Source organism: Tursiops truncatus, chromosome 19 (genome assembly GCF_011762595.2).
Source record: "Tursiops truncatus isolate mTurTru1 chromosome 19, mTurTru1.mat.Y, whole genome shotgun sequence".
Taxonomy (NCBI): Eukaryota; Metazoa; Chordata; class Mammalia; order Artiodactyla; family Delphinidae; genus Tursiops; species Tursiops truncatus.
Window position 1 is genome coordinate 14,607,492 of NC_047052.1, and position 24,348 is coordinate 14,631,839.

The window sequence follows — 24,348 nt, forward strand, 5'->3', positions numbered from 1 at the left end:
AGCCTGCGAGCCACAACTACTGAGCCCACGTGCCTAGAGCCCATGCTCCACAACAAGAGAAGCCACTGCAATGAGAAGCCCGCCCACCGCAATGAAGAGTAGTCCCCCCTCGCTGCAACTAGAGCAAGCCCGCGCGCAGCAACAAACACCCAATGCAGCCAAAAATAAATAAATTAATTAAAAAAAAAAGAGAGAGACTGAGAACTGTTAATTCCCTACTCACAGGTCCTCTAATTTCTCCAGAATGGCAAGCATTAACTTTGTAAGTTAAACACATAACTGGACTAGTAAATCAGTAAAGCACCCATTAGAGAAAAAAGGACTTATACACAAAAATTCACAGGGCTAAATATAATTCCCAGCAACTGAAATCTGGGATTAGACTGCTGACAAACAAGACCTCTCTTTTTACCTTTAACTGGTATTTATTAAGAATATACACTGGTAATTATTTAATAAACACAATGTTTCATTACTCATGGTATTCAAAAAAATATATGATAAGAAAGCTCAGATTTACCAATGCTCTTTCTATTCTATGAAAGTCCGAATGTTTATTCATGGCTAAATAGTTGCTATGACTCAAGATGTACAGCAATACCTTCAGTTAAATTATCCCCTACAGAAGGTTTAATCCTTTGCTTAGCCTCTTTACATATAAGCTATAGAACCAAAAGCAGCTCAAATACATTCTAGACAGTAAATATAAAATCAATAAATAGAAGCTTTTTATGCCTTATTATAAAAAAGACCTAAAAGTACAAAGTAGTTATTGGAAGAAAGAAATTAAGACTTACTTCTTGATACAGTTGGTCATGAGAAGATGGACATCTTGTCTTTCATCTAACAGCAGCATTGCCCCTAAATAGCCAATGCGTTTGTCTGTGAATTTTTGAGAGGCGATAAGCTTGAGGCACTCCAACTACAAATAAAAAATAAATAAATAATTTTTAAAAAGAAAGAAAGAAAAAAGGAAAAGAAAAAAATTAAGAAATTGCTACCATAATCAGGAAAGCAATGTTTTTAACCCAGAGTCAATGGTTAACTAAAGTACATAGTTATAACCTGTATCATCAAACCACCTAAATAAAAGGCAAAGGTTTAAGATCGTTCAATATCTTGATCATAATAATCAAGTTCTGGAATAGATCATCTTGTCAAGGTCCTATGGTATCTGCCATCCAAATGGCAGTTTACCTTAGATCTACATATTCATACAAACTACTAAAGTGTTGTCATAAGGTTTTAATAAACCTAATTCCTAATTTAATTCCCAGGTTATATTAAATGAGCACCAAGCTCATGTGTGTATTTAATGTCTGGTTCCTATTGTGAATATCAAAAACTCAGTAACTGGAAACATACCAAGGTGCCAAACAGTGTCCTAAACACCAGGAATGTACAACTGAAGAAGAGATAGACAATAACTAACTTTAACATAATGTGGAAAGTGCTACACTCAGGGCTCGAACCAAGTACTATGGAGAGGTGAGGTTTTAGAAATCAAATACAGAAGTAAACAAACACACACAAGCCAGAGGAAAACCCAGTAATGGAATTAACCTAAACTGTTTTATATGATTTCTTCTTTACATAATTCTTCTTTACACAATCCTCAGAGCTTAAGAATCCGTGTAGTTATTTACAATAGCCAAGACATGGAAACAAGCCAAGTGCCCATCAACAGATGATTGGTTTAAGATGTGGTGTGTGTGTATGTGTATAAAAATATATATGTATATATACATATAATGGAATATTAGTCATAAAAAAGAATGAAATAGTACCATTTGCAGCAACATGGATGGACCTAGAGATTATCATATTAAGTGAAGTAAGTCAGAGAAAGACGAACGTTATTTGATATCACTTATATGTGGAATCTAAAAAATAATACAAATTAATCTACTTACAAAACAGAAACAGACTCAGGAAATAGAAAACTTATGGTTACCAAAGGGGAAAGAGAGAGGGAGAGGGATAAATTAGGAGTAATTAACAGATACAAACTACTACACATAAAATAGATAAGGAACAAGGATTTACTGTATAGCACAGGAAACTATATTCAATATCTTGTAATAACTTATAATGGAAAATAATCTGAAAATATATATATATAAAAAACTCAATCACTTTGCTATACACCTGAGACAATATTGTAAATCAACAATACTTCAATTAAAAAAAAGAGTCCTTGTATTTAAACAGTTTGTCTCTCTACTTAGCCTTTCTTGAACATCACAGTCACTCTGATATACTTTATCATTCCATCTTGACTAACATGGAAGAGGCCAAACATTCCCTCTCGGGCAGTGGTTTACAAAGGGCATACACAAGTTAGACTCTTCAAGAGGGGTTTTTCAAACTATGCTCCCATTTAGAATCACTGTATTCCAAGGAAAGGGGCTCAGATGCAGACTGGTGTAGACAGGAATGTAAGATCACATGAGACTACTTCCCACACGAATCTGCCTGTAAGTATGAAAGTCAAACTGAGAAATGTAAAAGAGTTTACAAATAAACCTGTTTCGAGCTATCTAAAAACTGCTCTCTCAATGTACCTACAATGAAAACACCTAAAGGTTGTGGGATGACTACACCATCATGAGCAAGTCAAAGAAGCCTCAAAGGGAGAATAACCAGGATCCCAAGGAAAACTGAAATGCCTCTGAGATCAACAAAGATTATCTAACAACCCTTCCCTTCCGTCTACACATTCAACTTAAATTTCAAAAACAACTTCTGAAATAGAAGATGTTTATAGTCATTCTTACAATGTCAGCAGAAAAATTACTGCTGAGGTGAATGAGAAAATCACAAGTTAAAATGTTATTAGAAAAATCTTTCTCTTTTTCAAACTGAAGGTTTTTAAATCTTCCCATTTAATCATTCTATAAATAAATATTTTAGCAGTAGAAGAAAATGTTCTAAGAATCAGGTATCACTGAAATGTTTATCATCCTCACTGAATCATGCTTCAGGCAAACAGCAAACATTACACAAACTATCCAAATTTTTTTTCTTAAGGTGAACTAATGAGAAGGACACTCAGGCATTAATATTACTTCATATTTTTAAAGGCCAAGTTTTAAGACAGTCACACTAAAAGTCATTGATGACTGGTGAGTACAATTTGTTGCTTTTTGTGACAGCTGTTAAAACTTACCTAATAACTAAATAGCCAAAAGAAAAACTAAAATTAAAGGGACAAATACTAAATTAATTCTTTTCTAATATTTCCTGTTGGTACAGTGACTTTGCTCTAAGAATGAGCTGCTGTTTTTTTTTGAAGGTGACAAATTTGCGGGGAAAATACAAGATTATATACTGGAAATTGCCTCTGAAATACATACTCCAGTGAAGGATTAACTCTGATCACACTTCACACTTACAGTGGCCAGCAAACAGAGCTCAGACTGTACTACATGTCATCATTAAAAGTGTTATCAAGGTTTTCAAATGTTGAAAAAGAAAATGATTGGAGGAGAATACAATGGGATGTCAGTAAATGTGAGAGGGCATCCACTTTTGAGTAGCAATCACTAAAAACACAACTCAACACTTACATGAGTTACAGAACAGAAAAAAAATAGTAACCAATTAAATGTATCTACCCCTTAGAAAACAACCTCAACTTCCATCTAATACTACTGCTCCTCACTTAAAGCTACTTGAAACCGCCACCTGAAACACTGCTAACCCACAAATCTGGCTTTAAATCCACCATAAAGAGTCCACCACCAAGGTAACAGAAAACTTTTGCTTTTACCCCAAACTCTTTGAGCAAAAGACAAATGACAAACTTGGAAAAAATATTTGCAACTCATTTCACAGACACGAAATCCTATACAACAGGATTCTACAAACTTATTTTTAAAAAGACCAACAACGGGGCTTCCCTGGTGGCGCAGTTGTTGAGAGTCCGCCTGCCAATGCAGGGGACACAGGTTTGTGCCCCGGTCCGGGAAGATCCCACATGCTGCAGAGCGGCTGGGCCCGTGAGCCATGGCTGCTGAGCCTGTGCGTCCAGAGCCTGTGCTCCACAACAGGAGAGGCCACAACAGTGAAAGGCCCGCGTATCGCCAAAAAAAGACCAACAACAAATATAAAAAGTCAAAGAATTTGAACAGACAGTTCAAACTAAGAAATAATTCAAACATACAAAATGAAGTTCAATCTCCTCATAAAACAAATGCAAACCCAACTAGGAAAATTAACTAAAACATCATTGACCTGTACACCTGAAAAGGGTGTGTTATATGATATGCAAAATATGATTCAATGAAGTTATTAAAAAAGAAAAAGAGGGCTTCCCTGGTGGCGTAGTGGTTAAGAATCCGCCTGCCAATGCAGACGACATGGGTTCGAGCCCTGGTCTGGGAAGATCCCACATGCCGCGGAGCAACTAGCCCCGTGAGTCACAATTACTGAGCCTGCGCGTCTGGAGCCTGTGCTCCGCAACGGGAGAGGCCGCGATAGTGAGAGGCCTGCGCACCGCGATGAGGAGTGGCCCCCACTTGCCGCAACTAGAGAAAGCCCTCGCACAGAAACGAAGAGCCAACACAGCCAAAAATAAATAAATTAATTAATTAATTTAAAAAAAAAAGAAATGCAAATCAAAACCATATTGAGATACCACTTTTTAACCTATTATATAAGCAAAGATAAAAAACTGTCATAACAGTGCAAGGACATTAGTAATGGCAGTATAAACTGGCACAAGATGCAGTAAGAAAGATTTGGTCTATCTAAATTACAAACACACATACCCTTTGACTCAACAAATCCACTTTTAGGAACTTACAATGCATTTATATTCACACATGAGCAAAATAATGGATATTATTCCATTGTAGTATTACTTTAAACAGTAAGATTGAAAACAAATGTCCATTAATAAGACATCAGTTAAATAGATTCACACATATTACAGAATATTATGCTGTATTTACTACCGTGAGCATGTCAATAAAGTTGGAAAAAAATAAGTACAAGGAAGCTTATATATTGGTATGGGTTAATCTTCAAGACAGATTAATAAGGGGACAGTGCATACAGTATGTTACAATATATTTTTGGAAGAGGTGAGAATATACGTGTCCATTGCCTGGAGATGTATAAAGTGTCTCTAGAAGTATAGTCAAGAAATGAATACAAGTTGCCTATAAGGAAGGAAACTAAGTGATTGGAAGAGGATAGAAAGCAGAGTTTTCATCATATATCCTTTTGTATCCTTTAAATTTTGCATCGATGAACTGTCATTATTTATTTCAAAGATAAATAATATTGGGCTGGGAGAGAAAAAACTGCAGGATAAAGAGAACTTACATCTAACTTGTAGTTAGAAAAGTTAATACAATAATATTATAATTAAAAAGGAAAAAAACAACTGAAATCATTTGTTCCCCCTCCAAAGTTAAACATATATTTCAAAAAATAGCAAAAAAGCATTTGAGTCTTGGAATCATTTCATGAAAAAGCCTTTGAAAAATTTAAGAAAATCATATGAAAATATAACTCAGTAAATGGAAACTACCTTTTAAAGATAACTTAAATTCATAATGAGCAATTACTGTGCTATTCTATCATACCTGCGATGCCGTAGGAACATATTAAGAAGTATGCTCCCTTCTTATCTCTATTCCCCACAAGGGCTGTGCTCTTTTCTGCTAACAGTTATTTTGTATTCTTCACCTACTATCAATTTCTTCCTTAACAACCGGTCTTAATATATTGATACTTGCTTACCCACAGCAACCTTCTCCCTCTCCCCCCACCTACATCCCAAAGGGTTGACTGTGGTAACTCTTTGCTACTCACTGATTTTTTTATATTTATTTTCCAAGTGTTTTGAGACACTGTGGTTTTCCTTTAATTTAGAAAGCTCCTGCTGTGTCCAAACCAATGTGCTAGTCATTCTCACTGACACACAGAAAGACACATAAAAGAAAACCAGCATTTGAATATTTATCATAACATATGATAGATATATACCGTGACAGTCATGCACAAGCTACTGTGAAAACAAAGTAGGAAGGCCACCCAATTCAGGTTAGAAACTAAGAAAACATCTGAGAAAGGTTTCTATCTCTTTATATAACACTTAGTGGAACAGAAAGAAACCAGTTAGGAGCTTTGCCTCTCTTATCCGGGTTCTAGCTAAGAGACCTAAGTGAGTTATTTCAACAATCTGGGCCTAGTTTCCTTATCACTTAGGTAACTGAGCCACATCATGGAAGACAGCACCCTAACAGCTGTCCTACACTCCATGTCTTCCAAGGCAAATAGTCCCTAATTCTCTCCAGCTGATCCTCGAATTTTTCTCAGAATATTTTCTCAGCAGAAGCATTCCAGAGAGCCATAAGCAACAAGCCTTAAGGGACTGAAGTTATCAGCCTCCTTTAGAACAAATACAGTGCCTTAAAAATCACTAATCAAAATCACCTGGGAGGGTTCTAAGATTCTTTTATATATATATATATATATGTCACCCCCAGGATATTCTGATGGAGTAGATTTGAGAGAAAGCCTAACAACTTAATTTTTACATACTTTTCCTAGATGACTCAATGCTCCAATTTTCCTTGAATTTCAAAGCAATTTTTAATAGGAGAACTTTACCAAGTTTCTGGCCTTGTTACATTTTTCTGAAGCAAGTACAAATATATTGCCTTTTATCAGCATTTAATCTGGTTGCCCTTTAGAAAAAGCTGCACTCATTTTGTTAGCTTTTAGAACAATTTCCCAAAAGGTCAAATGCACATATACATTTGCTTTTAATTTAACATTGAGCTTTATGATGTGAACAATCATCTTGATGAAAAGATGCAATTAAAATATTGTAAACATTAACGGATCTGCAACTGATTGGTTAGGTCTTAGTTATTTGTATTTCATTTTAATGCTCAGAAATAACTTTCCAGTTTATACACATACCCACACACACACACACACACACACACACACACTCACTCACTCACACACACACAATTTTTGAAGAACAAGATTATAACTGCTTTACCACTGTGTAGCTTGGCAACATAAAATCTACATGGACCAGAGCCTGTTTTTTCATTCTTCTGGCATTAACATTCCTATTGTATCCCATTTTTTTTTCTCTTGAGAAAATTTATCATGAAATATTTTACTCAAAAATTTGACCCACCAACGAGCTTTATCAAATCTTAACATTTTACCCTATTTATTTTAATAAATTTAATATTACAAATTCAACTGAATCCCTCTGAATAGTCTGCCTCAATCTGTTCCCTCTCTCTATCCCAGGACTGACCAAAACTCAAAACTGCTGTTGATCATTGTCATGTCATGTCCTTAGCTATACATGTAGAGACAATTGTTTCTGAATGTTTTAAACTTTACACAAAGTATCATATTGTATTCCTGCTCTTTTCACTCAACATCTTTTGAGCACTACTCACATCCAGACAAGAAGCTCTAATTCAGTCATATTCATTGCTATAGAGCATCCCATGTATGAATATACAACTTACCTATTCATTTTTTAAAATAAATTTATTTTTTTTAATTTATTTTATTTTTGGTTGTGTTGGGTCTTTGTTGCTGCACGCGGGCTTTCTCTAGTTGTGGTGAGCGGGGGCTACTCTTCGTTGCAGTGCGTGGGCTTCTCATTGCCGTGGCTTCTCCTGTTGCGGAGCACACACTCTAGGCACGTGGGCTTCAGTAGTTGTGTCACACGGGCTCAGTAGTTGTGGCTCACGGGCTCTAGAGCGCAGGCTCAGCAGTTGTGGCACACAGGCTTAGCTGCTCCGTGGCATGTGGGATCTTCCCGGAGCAGGGCTCAAACCCACGTCCCCTGCAGTGGCAGGCAGATTCTTAACCACTGCGCCACCAGGGAAGCCCAACCTACCTATTCTTTTTGTGGAGATACAGATTGTTCCCAATGCTTTCCTAACAGAAACAAAACTACAATGAACACTTATAAAACGTCTCTTTTTAAACAGACAAGGAGCCTTGATCAGATTCAGGTTTATCAGTTTTTCTTTTGTTTTGATTTAGCAAATATAATTCACAGGTGGTGGTATGAACTTTCATCAGGAGGCATATAATTATGTCTGGTGGTTGTCTCTCCTGTGACATGAGCAGCACCGGCGATCATCAGGAATTGCAAAATGGTAATATCCTAATTCTTCCATTCCTTCTTCATTAGCTGGATTATTCCTCTAAGGAGCAATTTCTCTATGTATACCATTGGATCACCAATAGTTCCTTCAGAAGGAACTTAGCAATAATTCCTTTACAGGGAACTACGGGTAAGGAAAGGCAGGATAAATGTTTGTTTCTTTCATTTATCAGTTTTCAAAATAATGAGTCAGTTCCCTAGTATCCTCCAAAGATGACCAATGAAGTTTTCAAAAAATTTTTAAATTATTATGAACTCACTGACATAAACTTACTTGGTATGTTTCAACTACAATTATTACTTTTATTAAAAGCTCAAACTTTCTCATTTTGAGCCATGACAGCCTCCTCTTGTGGCTACCATATCCTTTTAAAATGACCTCTGTAGTTTTTCTTGCCTTCTGGTACAGTACAACAGTCCAAGCTTATTTTGTACATTTCCTGCCCCAGATTTGGGATCAGCCATCTTTCTAATGGGCCTGACCCTTTTAGAATAAAAGGGTATTTGGAGACCACAATCTGAGCTTAAGTGTGCTCAAGGCAAGGATGCCTACTACCACCTCTTCTTTTCAATATTGTTCTACATGTACAGTATAATAAGGAAATAAGAAAATGTTTAAGGATGGAAAAGGAAGGGAACTGCCATCATTTGCAGACAGTATTGTTGACCATATGGAAACAATAGAGTCCACAGGGACTCTTAGAACTAAGTAATGTTGCTAGGCAGATAAATAGACAAAAATCAATTATATTTCTATATACCTACAACATAATTATTAAAAAATTTAAAGAATGCTATTTCCAATAGGAACAAGAGCTCCAAGGAACCTACCAATAAGTTTCACCAAAGATGTGTAAGACCTTATGGAGAATACTGTAAAACTTTAGAGAACCTAAGGAAGTGAAATGCTATACTATACTATACTGATGGAGAGGAAGACTATTGCAGACAGGTAATTGGGTACAGCAGGCCAGGATGGAACTGGGGAGAAACAGAATGCATGCCCAGCCTGGAGAAGGTCCCTAGCCTACTACTACCATGTGAAAATGTGGATCCAGTGTTGCCAAATCCTCTGACTTTCTCAGAGAAACTAGAAATCCAGATTTCCATGAGAAGTTCTTTGATTTTTATACATAGACAGCAAACTCAAAACAATTTTAAGTACTGTGCAGGACAAACAAAATACATCTGTGAAGAATTTGGGCCCTGAGTCACCATTTTCTACTCCTGCAATCTACCCACTTCTTCAGATATTCAACTTTATTTCTGGGTTGTGTTTAAGCCAGACACGTGAAAGGTTACACACCCTACAGGAAATCTATCATTGCTTTTGTTGTAAAAATGTTGAGGATATTGTCTCTTACATTACTAAAAGAGCCCTAAATAAAAGACCCATGAAAGAACATCCCTTTTAGAATTCAGTGCTTTTCCTACATTTTGTTTGCTGTCCCTTAGGAAATGGTACAATTGGTAATGTCTGACAGTTTTTTAAGAACAAAACATAAATGTTTAACATTTATTAATTTAATTAACCTTTAGAATAACCCTATAAAGTAGTATCACAAATATCCCCATTTTACATATGAGGAAACAAGAAAGGTTAATAGGTTCTTGCTCAAAACCACACAGACAGCAAAGTAACAAAGCCAATTCACATCGAGGCAGTCTGGTTCCCGCAACTGTGCTCTTAAATTCTAGTAATAACAACCACATAACTGAATCTTTTTTTTCTTGCCTGAGCTGCCTCCCTAACAGCAACTACACAGGCCTTGTGTTCTGAATTCTTCCTTCTCCTAACTCTTACCTTCTACTATTCTTTTTCCCTTTTAAATAGATGCTGGTAACATATGCCATCTCAAATCCTTTTTACTGCAAGGCAGGGCTAAAATAATTAACTTAAAGCAAATAGCTATTTATAGATTTAAACTAAACACAAAGAATGAATAGGTTTTAGAGTTATACAAGGTTGAGTCACTTAAGTCACTTAAACTCTAAATTTCAGTTTAAATAAGTCACTTAAACCCTAAATTTCAGTTTCCTCATCTGTACTATGAGGATACTATCTACCTCATGGGTTTTATTGTAAAATTTAAATAAGACTCTTAAAATATGGTTATTAGAAATTTTTAAATTATACATCTGGCTCATATTTAATTTCTGTTGTACAGTATCATGTTAGATACTGCAGTGAAAAAGAAACAGGTGAAATTAGCTTTAATAATATATTTTATTCAGCCCAATATATCTAAAATATCATTTCAACATATAATCAGCATATAAATTATTAGTTAGCTATTTTACATCTTTCTTTTGTACTAAGGCTTCTAAATACAGTATGTGTTTTACACTTACAGCACATCTTAATTTGTACACTACATATCCATCAGAAATATGTGAACTGTATTTAGATTTCATAAAACTCACAATTGATAAATAGATTCACATACCCAAGTTTTAAAACATATTTAAAAGTTTTCCAATAACTGCATCAAGTACCCACCCAAAATTTATTTTCCTTTAATATTCACCTCAGTTGAACTAGCCACATTTCCAAAGCTACACAAGTAGTGGCTATCATAATGAACAGTGCACATCTAACAAATAAAATGCAATTAAAGGCTGGCTGTTTTTACACATAATTAAATGAAAATGACACTGTGATTCATACATGCAGGAGAGAGAATCTTGATAGGAACCTTTTTATGGGTACATTATAAAGGCAATTCCAATGGGTAGGGTACCAAATTACTGATACGGATAGGGCCGTGACTTATTCAGAGGGAATGTTTGAATTCCCTTATCCAAACAGAATGAGGGCCTTAAAATTATGATTCCTATTCCCACTCAGAAAAATCTTTATTTTTTTTGTATCAAAACTTTCCTTGAGTGTGAACACTCTCCGCCTAAGACTTAAATGTTTTATCTAATTAAGTTCCAAAACACCTAGACAGACCTGAAAAGCAGTTTTATTTAAACATGTTATAAAAATAAATCTTAGAGATATATAGACAAAACTCCTTTACAAAATGAAATATCACCAAAGTCTATCCTATGATTTTAAATTCAAGAGTTTGTCTTTAAAGTACACCCTTTGGGGTTTCCCTGGTGGCGCAGTGGTTGAGAGTCCGCCTGCCGACGCAGGGGACACAGGTTCGTGCCCCGGTCTGGGAAGATCCCACATGCCGCGGAGCGGCTGGGCCCGTGAGCCATGGCCGCTGAGCCTGCGCGTCCGGAGCCTGTGCTCTGCAACGGGAGAGGCCACAACAGTGAGAGGCCCGCGTACCGCAAAAATAAATAAATAAATAAATAAATAAATAAAGTACACCCTTTGGAGTATATAAATCTACTGTTTCCATGATGTTAACAGCAGTACACTCTGAGTGGAAGGATTAGGAGTCTTCCCTTCACTTGACTATCTAACTTAATGAGTCTACTTAAAATCAACCAAAAAGAATATATGAATATCTACTTGCTTTATACCAATTATGTCACATACTACATGCATAACCCCACCTAGATCCATTTCTGATATAGTAAAAGCATATGACGTTTATTTACAGAAGACAGCTGTTGTTTTTGACTGCCTAGTATCTGGTCCTTTCCTCTGATATTAACACCTCAATTTTCCTTTGGGGAATTAATGCTCTCCCACTCTCAACCATGTATTTCTAGAGAGGCTGATCTCATTTCCTGCCCCAAAATGAGCATAAAAGTAACCCAGGTCAGCCTGGTAAAATTCAATCCCATTACTTTTGCTCCTGACGCACAGGCTCAGCGGCCATGGCTCACGGGCCCAGCCGCTCCGCGGCATGTGGGATTCTCCCAGGCCGGGGCACGAATCCGTGTCCCCTGCATCGGCAGGCGGACTCTCAACCACTGCGCCACCAGGGAAGCCCAATCCCATTACTTTTTTGTTTTAACCTAAGGGTGAGGGAATTTCCTTCCACTGAAGTTAATGAGCTGAACAGAAGATAAACTGATGACCATTTTTCCTGATAAATATATCAAAACATTAACAACATTATCTTTGAATAATGCAAATATGGGTAGTATTTTTTTCTACTTGTACCTAATATTGCACATTGTTTCTTTTAATTTTGCAGTCTTTTCCATAAAAAGACTACTTAGCATATAATTAAATTCTTAAGTGAAATAAAATTCAATAGCATTCATAAGAATTAAAAAACAACCCACTATACCCTTCTCTGTGACTCAATCTCCACAACAAACGTGGAAAGAAGAAAGCACTTATCACCAAGAATATCATGCCCAGACTGGCTGTATGTGTTTGTATGTGGGAGTAAATCAAGAGGCAGACCTGTACAGTGGTTATAGCTATCAAGGAATGAGGTAATTAGGACAAAATCCTTAAATCCTATTACTTGGCAACTACCTAATTTCTTTTACTTAAAAACATCTGTCACTGTTCCTCATAGTATCACTGCACTGAGGAAATAATTAAGAAAACATTTAGCAAACTTTTTAAAATGTATACTCATTATAGTCCAGGCCCTCTGTCAGAACAATCACAATCTACTGGTTAATCCCGGTCAATCTTTAAACTCACTGCCACCATTAAAACATACCCTAATCCACATAATGAGATTCCCAATGGAAAGGAATTGATGGCAATATCATGCCTTCCCAGGTCTGCAGCTTTCTCTCTCAATTCTACCCTCAGTCCACAATAATCAGACTACAAGGACATCAAAAATAGCCTGTCCTCCCCAACAGGAAAGACTAACAATCCCTGACCTATTGACATTAAAATAAGAGTACCCTTGCTAGATGTGGTCTCAGCCCAGCCTACCTGTCCAAAGTGAGCAGGGTAGCCCAGCATGTGCATATATAGTAATTTTGCCACATTCCGACACCGGTATGTATTGTCTTCTTCTCTAAAAGATGACCGAATTGCAGCACATTCTTTCTGGATCATTTCTCGTTCTTCGGCTTGGGTTCGGGCTGTCCGGATGGTCCGGATCAGCTCCCGCAATCTGATGGGGGCTGGCATCCTCTGGATATGGAAAGACATTAAATAAAGACGTTCATATTTTTTACTACCAAAACCATTCACACAACTTCCCACACACATTTCTGATTTTTAAGAATTTAAGACTTGCTGAGTCCAGTAATACAAAGTTCCAGCAAAGCTATTACATACAAACCCCTCAATTCATTAAACCTCTGGAAAGAACACAAATAAAAATGTTAAGTATTAACTAAAGCAAAATAAGACATAAAATACACCAATGACGTAAAGCCTATCACTAATATCAAACTATCTTAGGAATTAACTCAACCCAAATCTTTAGGCAATCCTTAAATTAAGGAAAGGCCTATGCCTAACCTTTAAGAAGATAGATATTTTCTGCTCAACTGTTGTTAAACTCAACAAAGCTCAACAAAGTATCAGAGAAATACTGAATATGATCATAATTAAAGCTCAATTCAACAAAATGAAAGTTTAGGAGAAAAGACCAAATATCAGATTTAAACACCTTTCCAAGAAGCATAATCATCTCAGTATCCTAGGTACTCTTTGAAAATGTGATGAGGAAAAAAATAATAAACTGATCTCAGCATACAAAACTGTCAACTGAAAAAAACGCACAACCTAAGAACTGAGAACTATGTTTTATTCAGGGCATTACTGATGCCCAGGATACAGCATCTCAGATAGCTCTTCCAAAGAAGTAAGGGAGAAGCCAGGATATATAGGAGGTTTTGCTGTGGAAAAAAAACATGTAGTTGAACATCAAAAGATGACTGCTAATCCCAAAAACAGACGTCTCAAGGCAATGATTTTAGTGCTTTTCTATGTATGGGAAGATGCAACAGTCTGGGCTGACTGAAATCATTCCTTTGATATGCATCTTAACTATCTAGGGCCGTATCCTGTTTTTCTCCATCCCGAATTCCCCTCAAGGTGCACCATGCGGGACAGCTGCAGTGGCTGATGGTTTCACAGCTACAACATCCTTTGTTTACTGAAATGGCAGGTGACAAATTTTTGTCCAAAACACTACTGGTGTCATATTCTCATGAATATTTTTTAAAGTAATAATAATAACAGAGGACCTATAATAGACAAAACAATTACGAAAATTTAAAAAAAAAACCCACAGGTGGAGAATTTGCACTACCTAATTTCAAGAAATACTACAAAGCTACAGTAATCCAGACACTGTGGAACTTAATTTAAGGACAGACAGAGAATAATGGAGCAAAACAGAAAGTTTAGGAATAGACCTACACAAATATGTTCAACTGATTTTCAACAAAGGGGCCAAGGTTATTCAATAGGAGGAAGGATAGTCTTTCAACAAATGGTGCTGGCACAACTGGATATCTACATGAGAAGAAAAAAATTAACCCTGGACCCTAACCTCACACAATATACAAAAATTAACTCAAAATGGGACACAGAAGGAAATCTTTGGAAATGTGAGTTTAAGCAATCATTTCATACACAAGCAAAAAATACAAAAGAAATAATTAATAACTCACATTTTATAAAAATTTTTAACTTTTACCCTTCAAAAGATGTCATTATAAAAATAAGGCAAGCCACAGAAAGAGAAATAATACAATTCCTATCCTACAAAGGACTTGTATTTAGAATATATACTTCTACAACTCAAAAATAAAACAATCTTACTTAAAAATGGGGAAAAGATTTGAATAGACACTTCTCAAAAGAAGGTATATGAATGGCTGTAAGCACATGAAAAGATGCTAACATCATCAGTCAGCAGGGAAATGCAAATTAAACTATAAAGAGATATCACTCCACACCATTAGAATGGCTAAAATTGTAGGCAAAAATATAGAACAAATGAACTTTCACAGACTGCTCACGGGAATGTAAAATGGTTCAAATACTTTGGAAAACAGTTTGGCAACTTCATATAACGTTAAATATACACTTGGCATATGATTCAGCAAATCCACTCCGTATTTACCCAAGAGAAATGAAAATATATATTCTCACCAAGACATGTACACAAATGTTCAAAGAAGCTTCATTTATAATTGCCACAAACTGGAAACAACCCAAATGTCCATAAACAGGTGAATCATAATCAGTATACCCCTATAAAAGAATACTTCTCAGAATAAAACAGAACCAATACACAACATACAAGAGTCTCAAAAACATTCTGCTGAGCAAAAGAAACAAGAACAAGAGAGTACATGTTGTATGATTTCACTTATATGAAACTCTAAGAAAGACAAGTCTCACCTACAGTGATGGCAAAGAGATCAATGATTACCTGAGAGGATAAAGATAGGGACTGGACTGGGATGCAAGGAAACCTTCTGCGGTGATAGAAATGGATATATGCACTTCTTGAAATTCACCAAACTGTATACTTAAAACAGTTGCATTTTATTTTATACATATTATACCTCAAAGTTAAGAAAAATGATAGAATTAGATAATCATTACAATCACCTTCAGTACATATTAGCTGTGGAATCCTAAACCAATGACTTTCAATGTTGTTCTAATCTAATATACCAGGAGGATGTCCCACTCCAATCAGTTCACTATGGTATCAATCCTCAAGGTGGGGATAGTACATTAGGAATTTAGAAAAGTTCCCTAGGTATTGATATGCTCTGGTATATTGGCCCTCTTAAGATTGTGTGTCCTAAACTATGCAAAACTACCTGTATAAGGCTGTTTTGTTACTTTTTTTTATATATAAATTTATTTTATTTATTTATTTTTGGCTGTGTTGGGTCTTCGTTGCTGCCTGCGGGCTTTCTCTAGTTGGGGTGAGCAGGGGCCACTCTTCGTTGCGGTGTGCGGGCTTCTCATTGCGGTGGCTTCTCTTGTTGCAGAGCATGGGCTCTAGACACGTGGGCTACAGTAGTTGTGGCTCGTGGGCTCTAGAGTGCAGAGCTCAGTAGTTGTGGCGCACGAGCTTAGTTGCTCCGCAGCATGTGGGATCTTCCCAGACCAGGGCTCGAACCCGTGTCCCTTACACTGGCAGGCAGATTCTTAACCACTGCGCCACCAGGGAAGCCCCTGTTTTGTTACTTTTTAAAAGAACTATTCAAGGGTCTAGCGTTTGTAGTTTACAAAGCACTTTTACATTTATTATCTTCATCATCTCATTTGTTCCTTAGATCATTTTGAAGTAAGGGCAGAAAATCATTATCCCCACTTTGCCTTTGATGAAACTGGGTCTTAGAGCAACTATTCAACTTGCTTAACGTCACAAAGGCGGTAGCTGACAGAGCTAGCACCTCAACCTGGTATTAAAACTCCAAGAGTTCTTCCCAATACTTCAAAAATAAACATTATATTGGACTTCCCCAGCAGTCCAGTGGTTAAGACTCAGCACTTCCAATGCAGGGGGACATAAGATCTCACATGCCGTGCGGTGCGGCCAAAAAAAAAATTTTTTTTAATAAATAAATAAACATTATATATACATGAAATAATATGATTGCTAGGATTTGTTTTAAACTACTCCCGGGGGAGGAACTTCCCTGGTGGTCCAGGGTTTAAGAATCCGCCTTCCAATGCAGGGAACGCACGTTTGATCCCTGGTCGAGGATCTAAGCCCATGTGCCACAACTAGAGAGAAGCCCAAGCACCGCAACAAAGAGCCCGCACACAAAGAAGGATCCCGCATGCCGCGATGAAGATCCCAAGTGCCGCAACTAAGACTCAACGCAGCAATAAATAAATAAATAAATATTAAAAAAAAAGAAAATACTCCCAGGGGAAAAAATATTGAGGAAGGAAAATAGGAGAGAAAAATATGCAACAAAATGGGCAAAATATTGATCACTGATGAAGGTATATGATAAATACATGATGGTACATTATATTATTCTCTATTTTCATGTGTATTAGAAATTGTTCATAACCAAAAGCTTTTTAAAAGTCAAAAAGCCTCAACAGGGGCTTCCCTGGTGGCGCAGTGGTTGAGAGTCCGCCTGCCGATGCAGGGGACACAGGTTCGTGCCCTGGTCCAGGAAGATCCCACATGCTACGGGGCGGCTGGGCCCGTGAGCCATGGCCGCTGAGCCTGCGCCTCCGGAGCCTGTGCTCCGCAACGGGAGAGACCACAACAGTGAGAGGCCCGCGTACCGGGGAAAAAAAAAAAAAAAGCCTCGACAAACAAGGCATTTCAATCCTTAAAATTTTTCATAAATAATAAAAAATATTAATAGAGATCTAAATCAAGAACTACTTTTCACAATAACCATAAATACCACGAACTTCAGGATAAAACAAAATTTAAGGGTAAGCAAAACCAACATACTCTATATTCTTTCAACACAGTGAAATATAAGAAAAGCATAAAGCTACTACAGCTCTCAGAGATCAAGAACTAAATATAAAATCAGTTTTCAACTGTCTAAAGCCCAGTCACTGTACTTTCTTTCCTTCTTCTTTTTTTTTTTTTTAATCTTTTGGCCATTCTGTGCAGATGTGGGAGCTTATTCCCTGACCAGGAATCGAACCCATGCCCCCTGCACTGGAAGCATGGAGTCTTAACCACTGGACTGCCAGGGAAGTCCCTGTACTTTCAAAGAGAATAGTATTTATTATCAACCCTAACTTGGTGTGTGGGGAAAAAGAGAAATCTAAAAATCAATCGAGATTAATGGTAATACTCTGCTAAGAAATAACTTCTCTCTAGGAAGACCTCAATGATTCTACAGAGCAAACAAAGACTATCAGAAAAAGCCTAAATCTAGTCCCAAAACGTGTAGTCCAATGGGAAAAATCACAAAAGTTTAAGCCAGCTGAGAGAAAAACAAGTTACCTGGAGCAATTTCTCAGCTATCAGCCTCAGAATCACAGAAATATAGTTTATTCCACTAGCTTTTTTTTTTTTTTTTTTGGCCGCACCATGCGGCATGTGGGATCTTAGTTCCCCGACCAGGGATCAAACCTGTGGGCCTTGCACTGGAAGCACAGAGTCTTAACCACTGGACCACCAGGAAAGTCTCAGAGCCACTACCTTTTTATGGAAGAAACTGAGGATGCAGGATGTTAACTACCTCGCACAAGGTCACAGAATTAGTTGCTAAGGCTGCCTCTAGCTTAGAGAAAAGCAGTAATTTTTTTTCCCTTGGGCTATGACAACTTACTACTACTTGACTTCTTTATATATCACAGGAAAATATCTTAATAGGTGTCAACTAAAAAAATGCACATGGAAGTTGAGAATTATGTTTTATTTGAGGCATTACTGGAGACTATAGCCAGGGATAGAGCCTCTCAGACAGCTCTGAGGGACTGCTCCAAAGAGGTAATGGAGAAGCCAGGACACATGAGTTTTTGTAGGAAACAAAACAAAACAAAAAGAAACATGTAGTTAAACATCAAAAGATGTTAATCACAGGGCTTCCCTGGTGGCCGCAGTGGTTGAGAGTCCGCCTGCCGATGCAGGGGACACGAGTTCGTGCCCTGGTCTGGGAAGATCCCACATGCCACGGAGCGGCTAGGCCCATGAGCCATGGCCGCTGAGCCTGTGTGTCCAGAGTGCTCCGCAACCGGAGAGGCCACAACAGTGAGCGGCCAGCTTACCGCAAAAAGAAAAAAAAAAAGATGTTAATCACAAAAAACAGACATCTTAAGTTAATGATTTTAGTGCTTTTCTATGTATGGGAAAATGCAAGAGTCTAGGTTTACTGAAATCATTCCTTTGATATGCATCTTAACTACTGAGGGCTGGTATCCTGTTTTTCTCCATCCTGAATTCCCTTCAGGGTACACCACTGGGGGGCTGCAGGGGCAACAGTGGCTGATGGCTTGATGGCTGGAAACGCTCTTTGTTTACTGAAATGGCAGGCAACATTTTTTTTTTTGTCCACATAGGCATGAATGAAAAACAAAAGTTTATTAACATAGTACTGAATTTAGTTTATATTTAGTATATTTCAGAATATATTCTAAGATCAAAACTAAACAAAAAGTTCTAGTTCCAGTGAAGATGGGTATAAACAACACTCCATGGAGACTCCTTCCTCTCTCTCCTCTGAATGCAACTAAAATCCTCGACAAAAGGCATGCCACAGCTACCTGAGGACTCTGAAAAATAAATGACAGCAAGCAGACTGGAGAAAGAGAGCAGAATTTTAAGTTCCCTCAAACTGGCAAGAAGCTATCATTTTCCTCCAGTATTGCCCAGCCTGTACCCAAGGGCAGCCCAAAACCCAGAAGTGCTCGCTGGGTACAGAGAAGGAACTCTAAGAAAAACCCTCTCTTTCTGGTCCAAGGAGCAGGGAAAGAAATATAAAGGACAATGGAGGAAAAGGCTCTCTTTTGTTTAGTTTTGTCCTTCACTCCACCCGTGCCCCTAGGCAATACTGCAACGGTGCTGGCTGTGGCAGAAAAGCAATGGCAGTAACAGCCAGGCAGGCACCTAGAAACGGGGAAAGGGAGACTCTGCTCTTCTGACCAGAGGAGCTGTGATCCTAAGAGCATGGCATAAGTCACTCCCTATCCTCCCACTGCTTGATAAAGGGTGAATTCGCCAAGAAAACACAACAATCCTAATTGCAAACGTATTCGACAGTAGTGCTAAAACATATATGAGGCAAAAATTGACGGATATGAAAGGAAAAATAAACCACCACTCAATTATAGTTAGAGACTTCAACATGCTTTCTAAGAATAGAACTATAGACAGAGTATCAGCAAAGGTGTAAAAGACGTGAATGCCACTGTCAACTAACTGCATCTAACCAATATCTATAGAACACCCCAACCAACAACAACAGAATATACATTCTTCTCAATTACAGAACATTCACCAAGATAGACCATGTCTTGGGCCATTAAAAAAAAAAAAGAATTCCCAGGCGGTCCAGTGGTTAAGAGTCGGTGCTTTCACTGCCGTGGCCGGGGTTCAATCCCTGGTTGGGGAACTGAGATTCCGCAAGCCACGCAGCCAAAAAAATAATTAATAAATTTAAACGAATGTAAATTATACAAAATATGGTCTCTGACTGTAAGGGAATTAAACTAGAAATCAGTAACAGAAAGCTAACTGTAAAACTCTCTGTGTACTTGGAAATTAAACAATACATTCCGAAATAATCCATGGGTAAAAGAGGAAATATCAAGGGAAATTCGTAAATACAGTGAACAAAAACATAAACACACATCAAAATCTGAGTTATACACTAAAGCAGTGCTTAGTGGGAAACATACAGCATTAAATGCTTCTGTAAGAACAGAAGAAACATGTCAACAATCTGACAATATAAGGTTCTACTTTAAGAAACTAGAGGGAATTCCCTGGCAGTCCAGTGGTTAGGACTCCAAGCTTTCACTGCTGAGGGTACGGTTCAATCCAGGTCATCCGTGGTTAACCCTGGTCGGGGAACTAAGATCCCGTGAGCTGTGTGGTGCAGCCAAAAAAAAAAAAAAAAAAAAATACTAGAAAAATAGCAAAATAAACCCAAAAGAACTAAAAAAAGCAAATAATAATAATTTTTAAAAATCCAGAAATCAATTAAATTAAAAACAAAAAAATATATCAAGTCAATGAAACCAAAACCTGGTTCTTTGAAAAGACCAATAAAATTGATGAACCTCTGACCAGACGATAAAACAGAAACAATACAAATTACCAATTATTAGGAATGAAAGAGGGGATATCACCACAAACATCAGAAGGATAATTAGGTAATAGTATGAACAACTCAATGCACATCACACCTGGACATCCATATGCCAAAAAAAAAAAAAAAAAAAAGAACCTTGACCTAAATTTCACACCTATTAACTCAAAATGGATCATAGATCTAAATGTAAAACATACAACTATAAAACTTTTAGAAGAAAATATAGGAGAAAACCTTCATGACCTGGGGTTCGGCAGAATTCTTAGACATTATACCAAAGGCACAACCCACAAAAGAAAAAAATGATAAAACTACTTTTTTTTCATAAAAAGTACAAACTTTTGTGCTATGAAAAACACTACTAAGAAAATGAAAAGACAAGTTACAGAGACTGGGATATTTGCAAATCACATATCAACAAAGGACATGTTATGTATTCAGAACATATAAAGAACTCTTTGCGGTACGTGAGCCTCTCACTGTCACGGCCTCTCCCGTTGCGGAGCACAGGCTCCGGAAGCACAGGCCCAGCGGCCACGGCTCACGGGCCCAGCCGCTCCGCGGCATGTGGGATCCTCCTGGACCGGGGCACGAACCCGCGTCCCCCGCATCAGCAGGCGGACTGTCAACCACTGCACCACCAGGGAAGCCCTAAAGAACTCTTAAAAACACAACAGTTAAAACAAACCAACCCAGTTTTTTAAAACAGGCAAAAGATTAAAATGGATACTTTACCAAAAAGGTATAAGGATAATAAATAAGCATATTTAAAAGATGCTCAACTACATTAGGCATTAGAGAAATACAAATTAAAACCACAGTAAGATACTGCTACACACCTATTAGAGTGGCTAAAACACCAAGTGCTGGGGAGGATGCAGAGCAAATGGAACTCTCATACACCGCTGGAGGGGATGCAAAATGGTACTGCCATTCTGGAAAACAGTTTGACAGTTTCTTATGAACTTAAAACATACGCTTACCATATGATCCAGCAATCCCATAACTTGGAATTTATCATAGAAAAATGAAAACTTTTGTTCACACAAAAACCTATACATGAATGTTTATAGAAGCTCTGTTCATAACTGCCAAAAACTGGAAATAAAATGCGGTAAATCCATAAAAATGGAACTCTATGTAGCAATTTAAAAGGGAACAAACTATTGCTACATGGCATTACACAGCTCTAAGGTATTATGCCTAATGAAAGAAAACTGTCTCAGAAAAGGTTACATATTGAATGATTCCATTTATATGAAATTCTCAAGAAGACAAAACTATAATGATGGAGAACAGATCAATGGTTGCCAGAGGTTAAGGTTGGGGAGACTAAAAAGGGACAGCCTGTGGAAGTTTTTCTGAGATGATAGAACTGTATGCTAATTGTGGTGGTTATTACATAAATCTATACATGTGTTAAAGTTCACAGGACTGTACACTTCAAAAAAGGTCGATTTTACTGTATGTTAACTAAAAAATTAGAGTTTTTAAAAAGTAAACAAAAAAGCCTTCAATTAAACAATTTAGACCTATTTGACCAGGTATAATAATATACACTTGGGATATTAAGTAGGCTAGTGAGAAAGTTACTAATTGTTCCAACCTGCTTTAAGACACATTTAACTGCTAATAAAACAAAACTGTTCAGCCTGTAAAAGATAATAGCAAACCCTTATTTAAGGGGTGGCTGAAGGCAGGTCTCACCTGAAAGATGAAGTCATGTTCTTTGCCAGTAAAGTAGGGATGGGTGACAGGGAACTAAAAGGTGCTCTACTGAGCTAACCCCCATGAAGGTGTGAAGGTGTCAAGCTGTCTAGAAAGGAGTTCCTGAGTGGCATGTTGAAACATAGTGCTTTCCAAACACAGGCAGGTCAGAAAAGGTGTCTGTTAAGCCTGTTAAGCTATATCCCTTTTGGACTTCTAAACAGGTGAACTGAGACTAAAAGAGGATAATGCTTTAATTACATGGAGAGGGACAATGACAAATCTTTGAGTACTTGTATTTCTCTTTATTTCTACCTTAGGGCTTCCCTGGTGGCGCAGTGGTTAAGAATCCGCCTGCCAATTCAGGGTACACGGGTTCGAGCCCTGGTCCAGGAAGATACCACATGCCGCGGAGCAACTAAGCCCGTGTGCCACAACTACTGAGCCTGCGCTCTAGAGCTCACGAGCCACAACTACTGAGCCCGCATGCCACAACTACTGAAGCCTGAACGTCTAGAGCCCATGCTCCACAACAAGAGAAGCCATCATAATGAGAAGCCCGCGCACCACAACGAAGAGTAGCCCCTGCTCACTGCAACTAGAGAAAGCCCGTGTGCAGCAAAAAAGACACAACACAGCCAAACATAAATAAACAAAACTATATTTCTACCTTAGGTATGTAAGAAAGTCTATTCTAAAATTCCAGCCATTTCAAATCCTGCAAAAGAGAAAATCAAAAAGCTTGCATCTGGTCTTCCCTGGTGGCGCAGTGGTTCAGAGTCTGCCTGCCAATGCAGGGGACACGGGTTCGAGCCCTGGTCTGGGAGGATCCCACATGCCGCGGAGCAACAAGGCCCGTGAGCCACAACTACTGAGTCTGCGCGTCTGGAGCTTGTGCTCCACAACAAGAGAGGCCGCGACAGTGAGAGGCCCGTGCACCACTATTAAGAGTGGCCCCCACTTGCTGCAACTAGAGAAAGCCCACGCACAGAAACGAAGACCCAACAGAGCCAAAAATAAATAAATAAAATTTAAAAAAAAAAAGCTTGTGTCTATGTTTTGGCCAAATCACTGAAAGGAGGGAGGCACACCACAGGAACTATGCATTGGAAGTAGTAGCAATTAAAGTCAAAGAATTAACAAATGGAAGGAAAAATTACTGGGCTACAGAATTAGGCCTAGTAAGGTAGCCTCTCCTCTGGCCTCCTCCCCAAGTCTTCTTACATTAATAAACCTTAGAGATTATGGTTTTATATTCTGAATGAAGATTTTGAATGACAAAGTTCTTAAATCTTTCAAATACATACTCTTAACATGTTGAATATCCCTCAGACACTGTTTCTACAAAGAACATATTTAAAAGAAATGTTAGCACCAAAACAATAAAAGAAAGATCCTAATAATCAACCACCATTGTCGGCCAAGCTACCTAAGGCAAAACCTCCAGACTTCTCCAAGTCTCTGTTCCATCAACTAAAAAATAAGGGTATCGAATCAGCTTTAAAAATCTGTGGGGGACTTCCCTGGCGGTGCAGTGGTTAAGAATCTGCCTGCCAACGCAGGGGACATGGGTCAGAGCCCTGGTCCAGGAAGATCCCACATGCTGCAGAGCAACTAAGCCCGCGTGCCACAACTACTGAGCCTGTGCTCTAGAGCTCACGAGCTACAACTATTGAGCCCACATGCTGCAACTACTGAAGCTGCCTAGAGCCCATGCTCCGCAACAAGAGAAGCCACCACAATGAGAAGCCCACACACCGCAAAGAACAGTAACCCCATTCACCACAACTAGAGAAAGCGTGCATGCAGCAATGAAGACCCAATGCAGCCAAAAATAAATTAAAAAAAAAAAAAAGAGCTGTTGGAGAAAGTTC

The 24,348-nt window shown here is 38.0% G+C and overlaps 1 protein-coding gene across 1 annotated transcript in view; it reads right to left on the bottom strand.

Moving 5' to 3' along the window:
* AP1G1 (adaptor related protein complex 1 subunit gamma 1) overlaps nt 1-24,348 on the bottom strand; it is an 81,233-nt gene that overhangs the window by 41,486 nt on the left and 15,399 nt on the right. The window contains exons 2-3 of the mRNA XM_019935558.3: nt 12,975-13,178; nt 798-922 (exon numbers count right to left, since the gene is read on the bottom strand). Coding sequence (XP_019791117.1) covers nt 798-922; nt 12,975-13,175 — 326 coding nt within the window. The 5' untranslated portion in view covers nt 13,176-13,178. The remainder of the gene's footprint in view (nt 1-797; nt 923-12,974; nt 13,179-24,348) is intronic.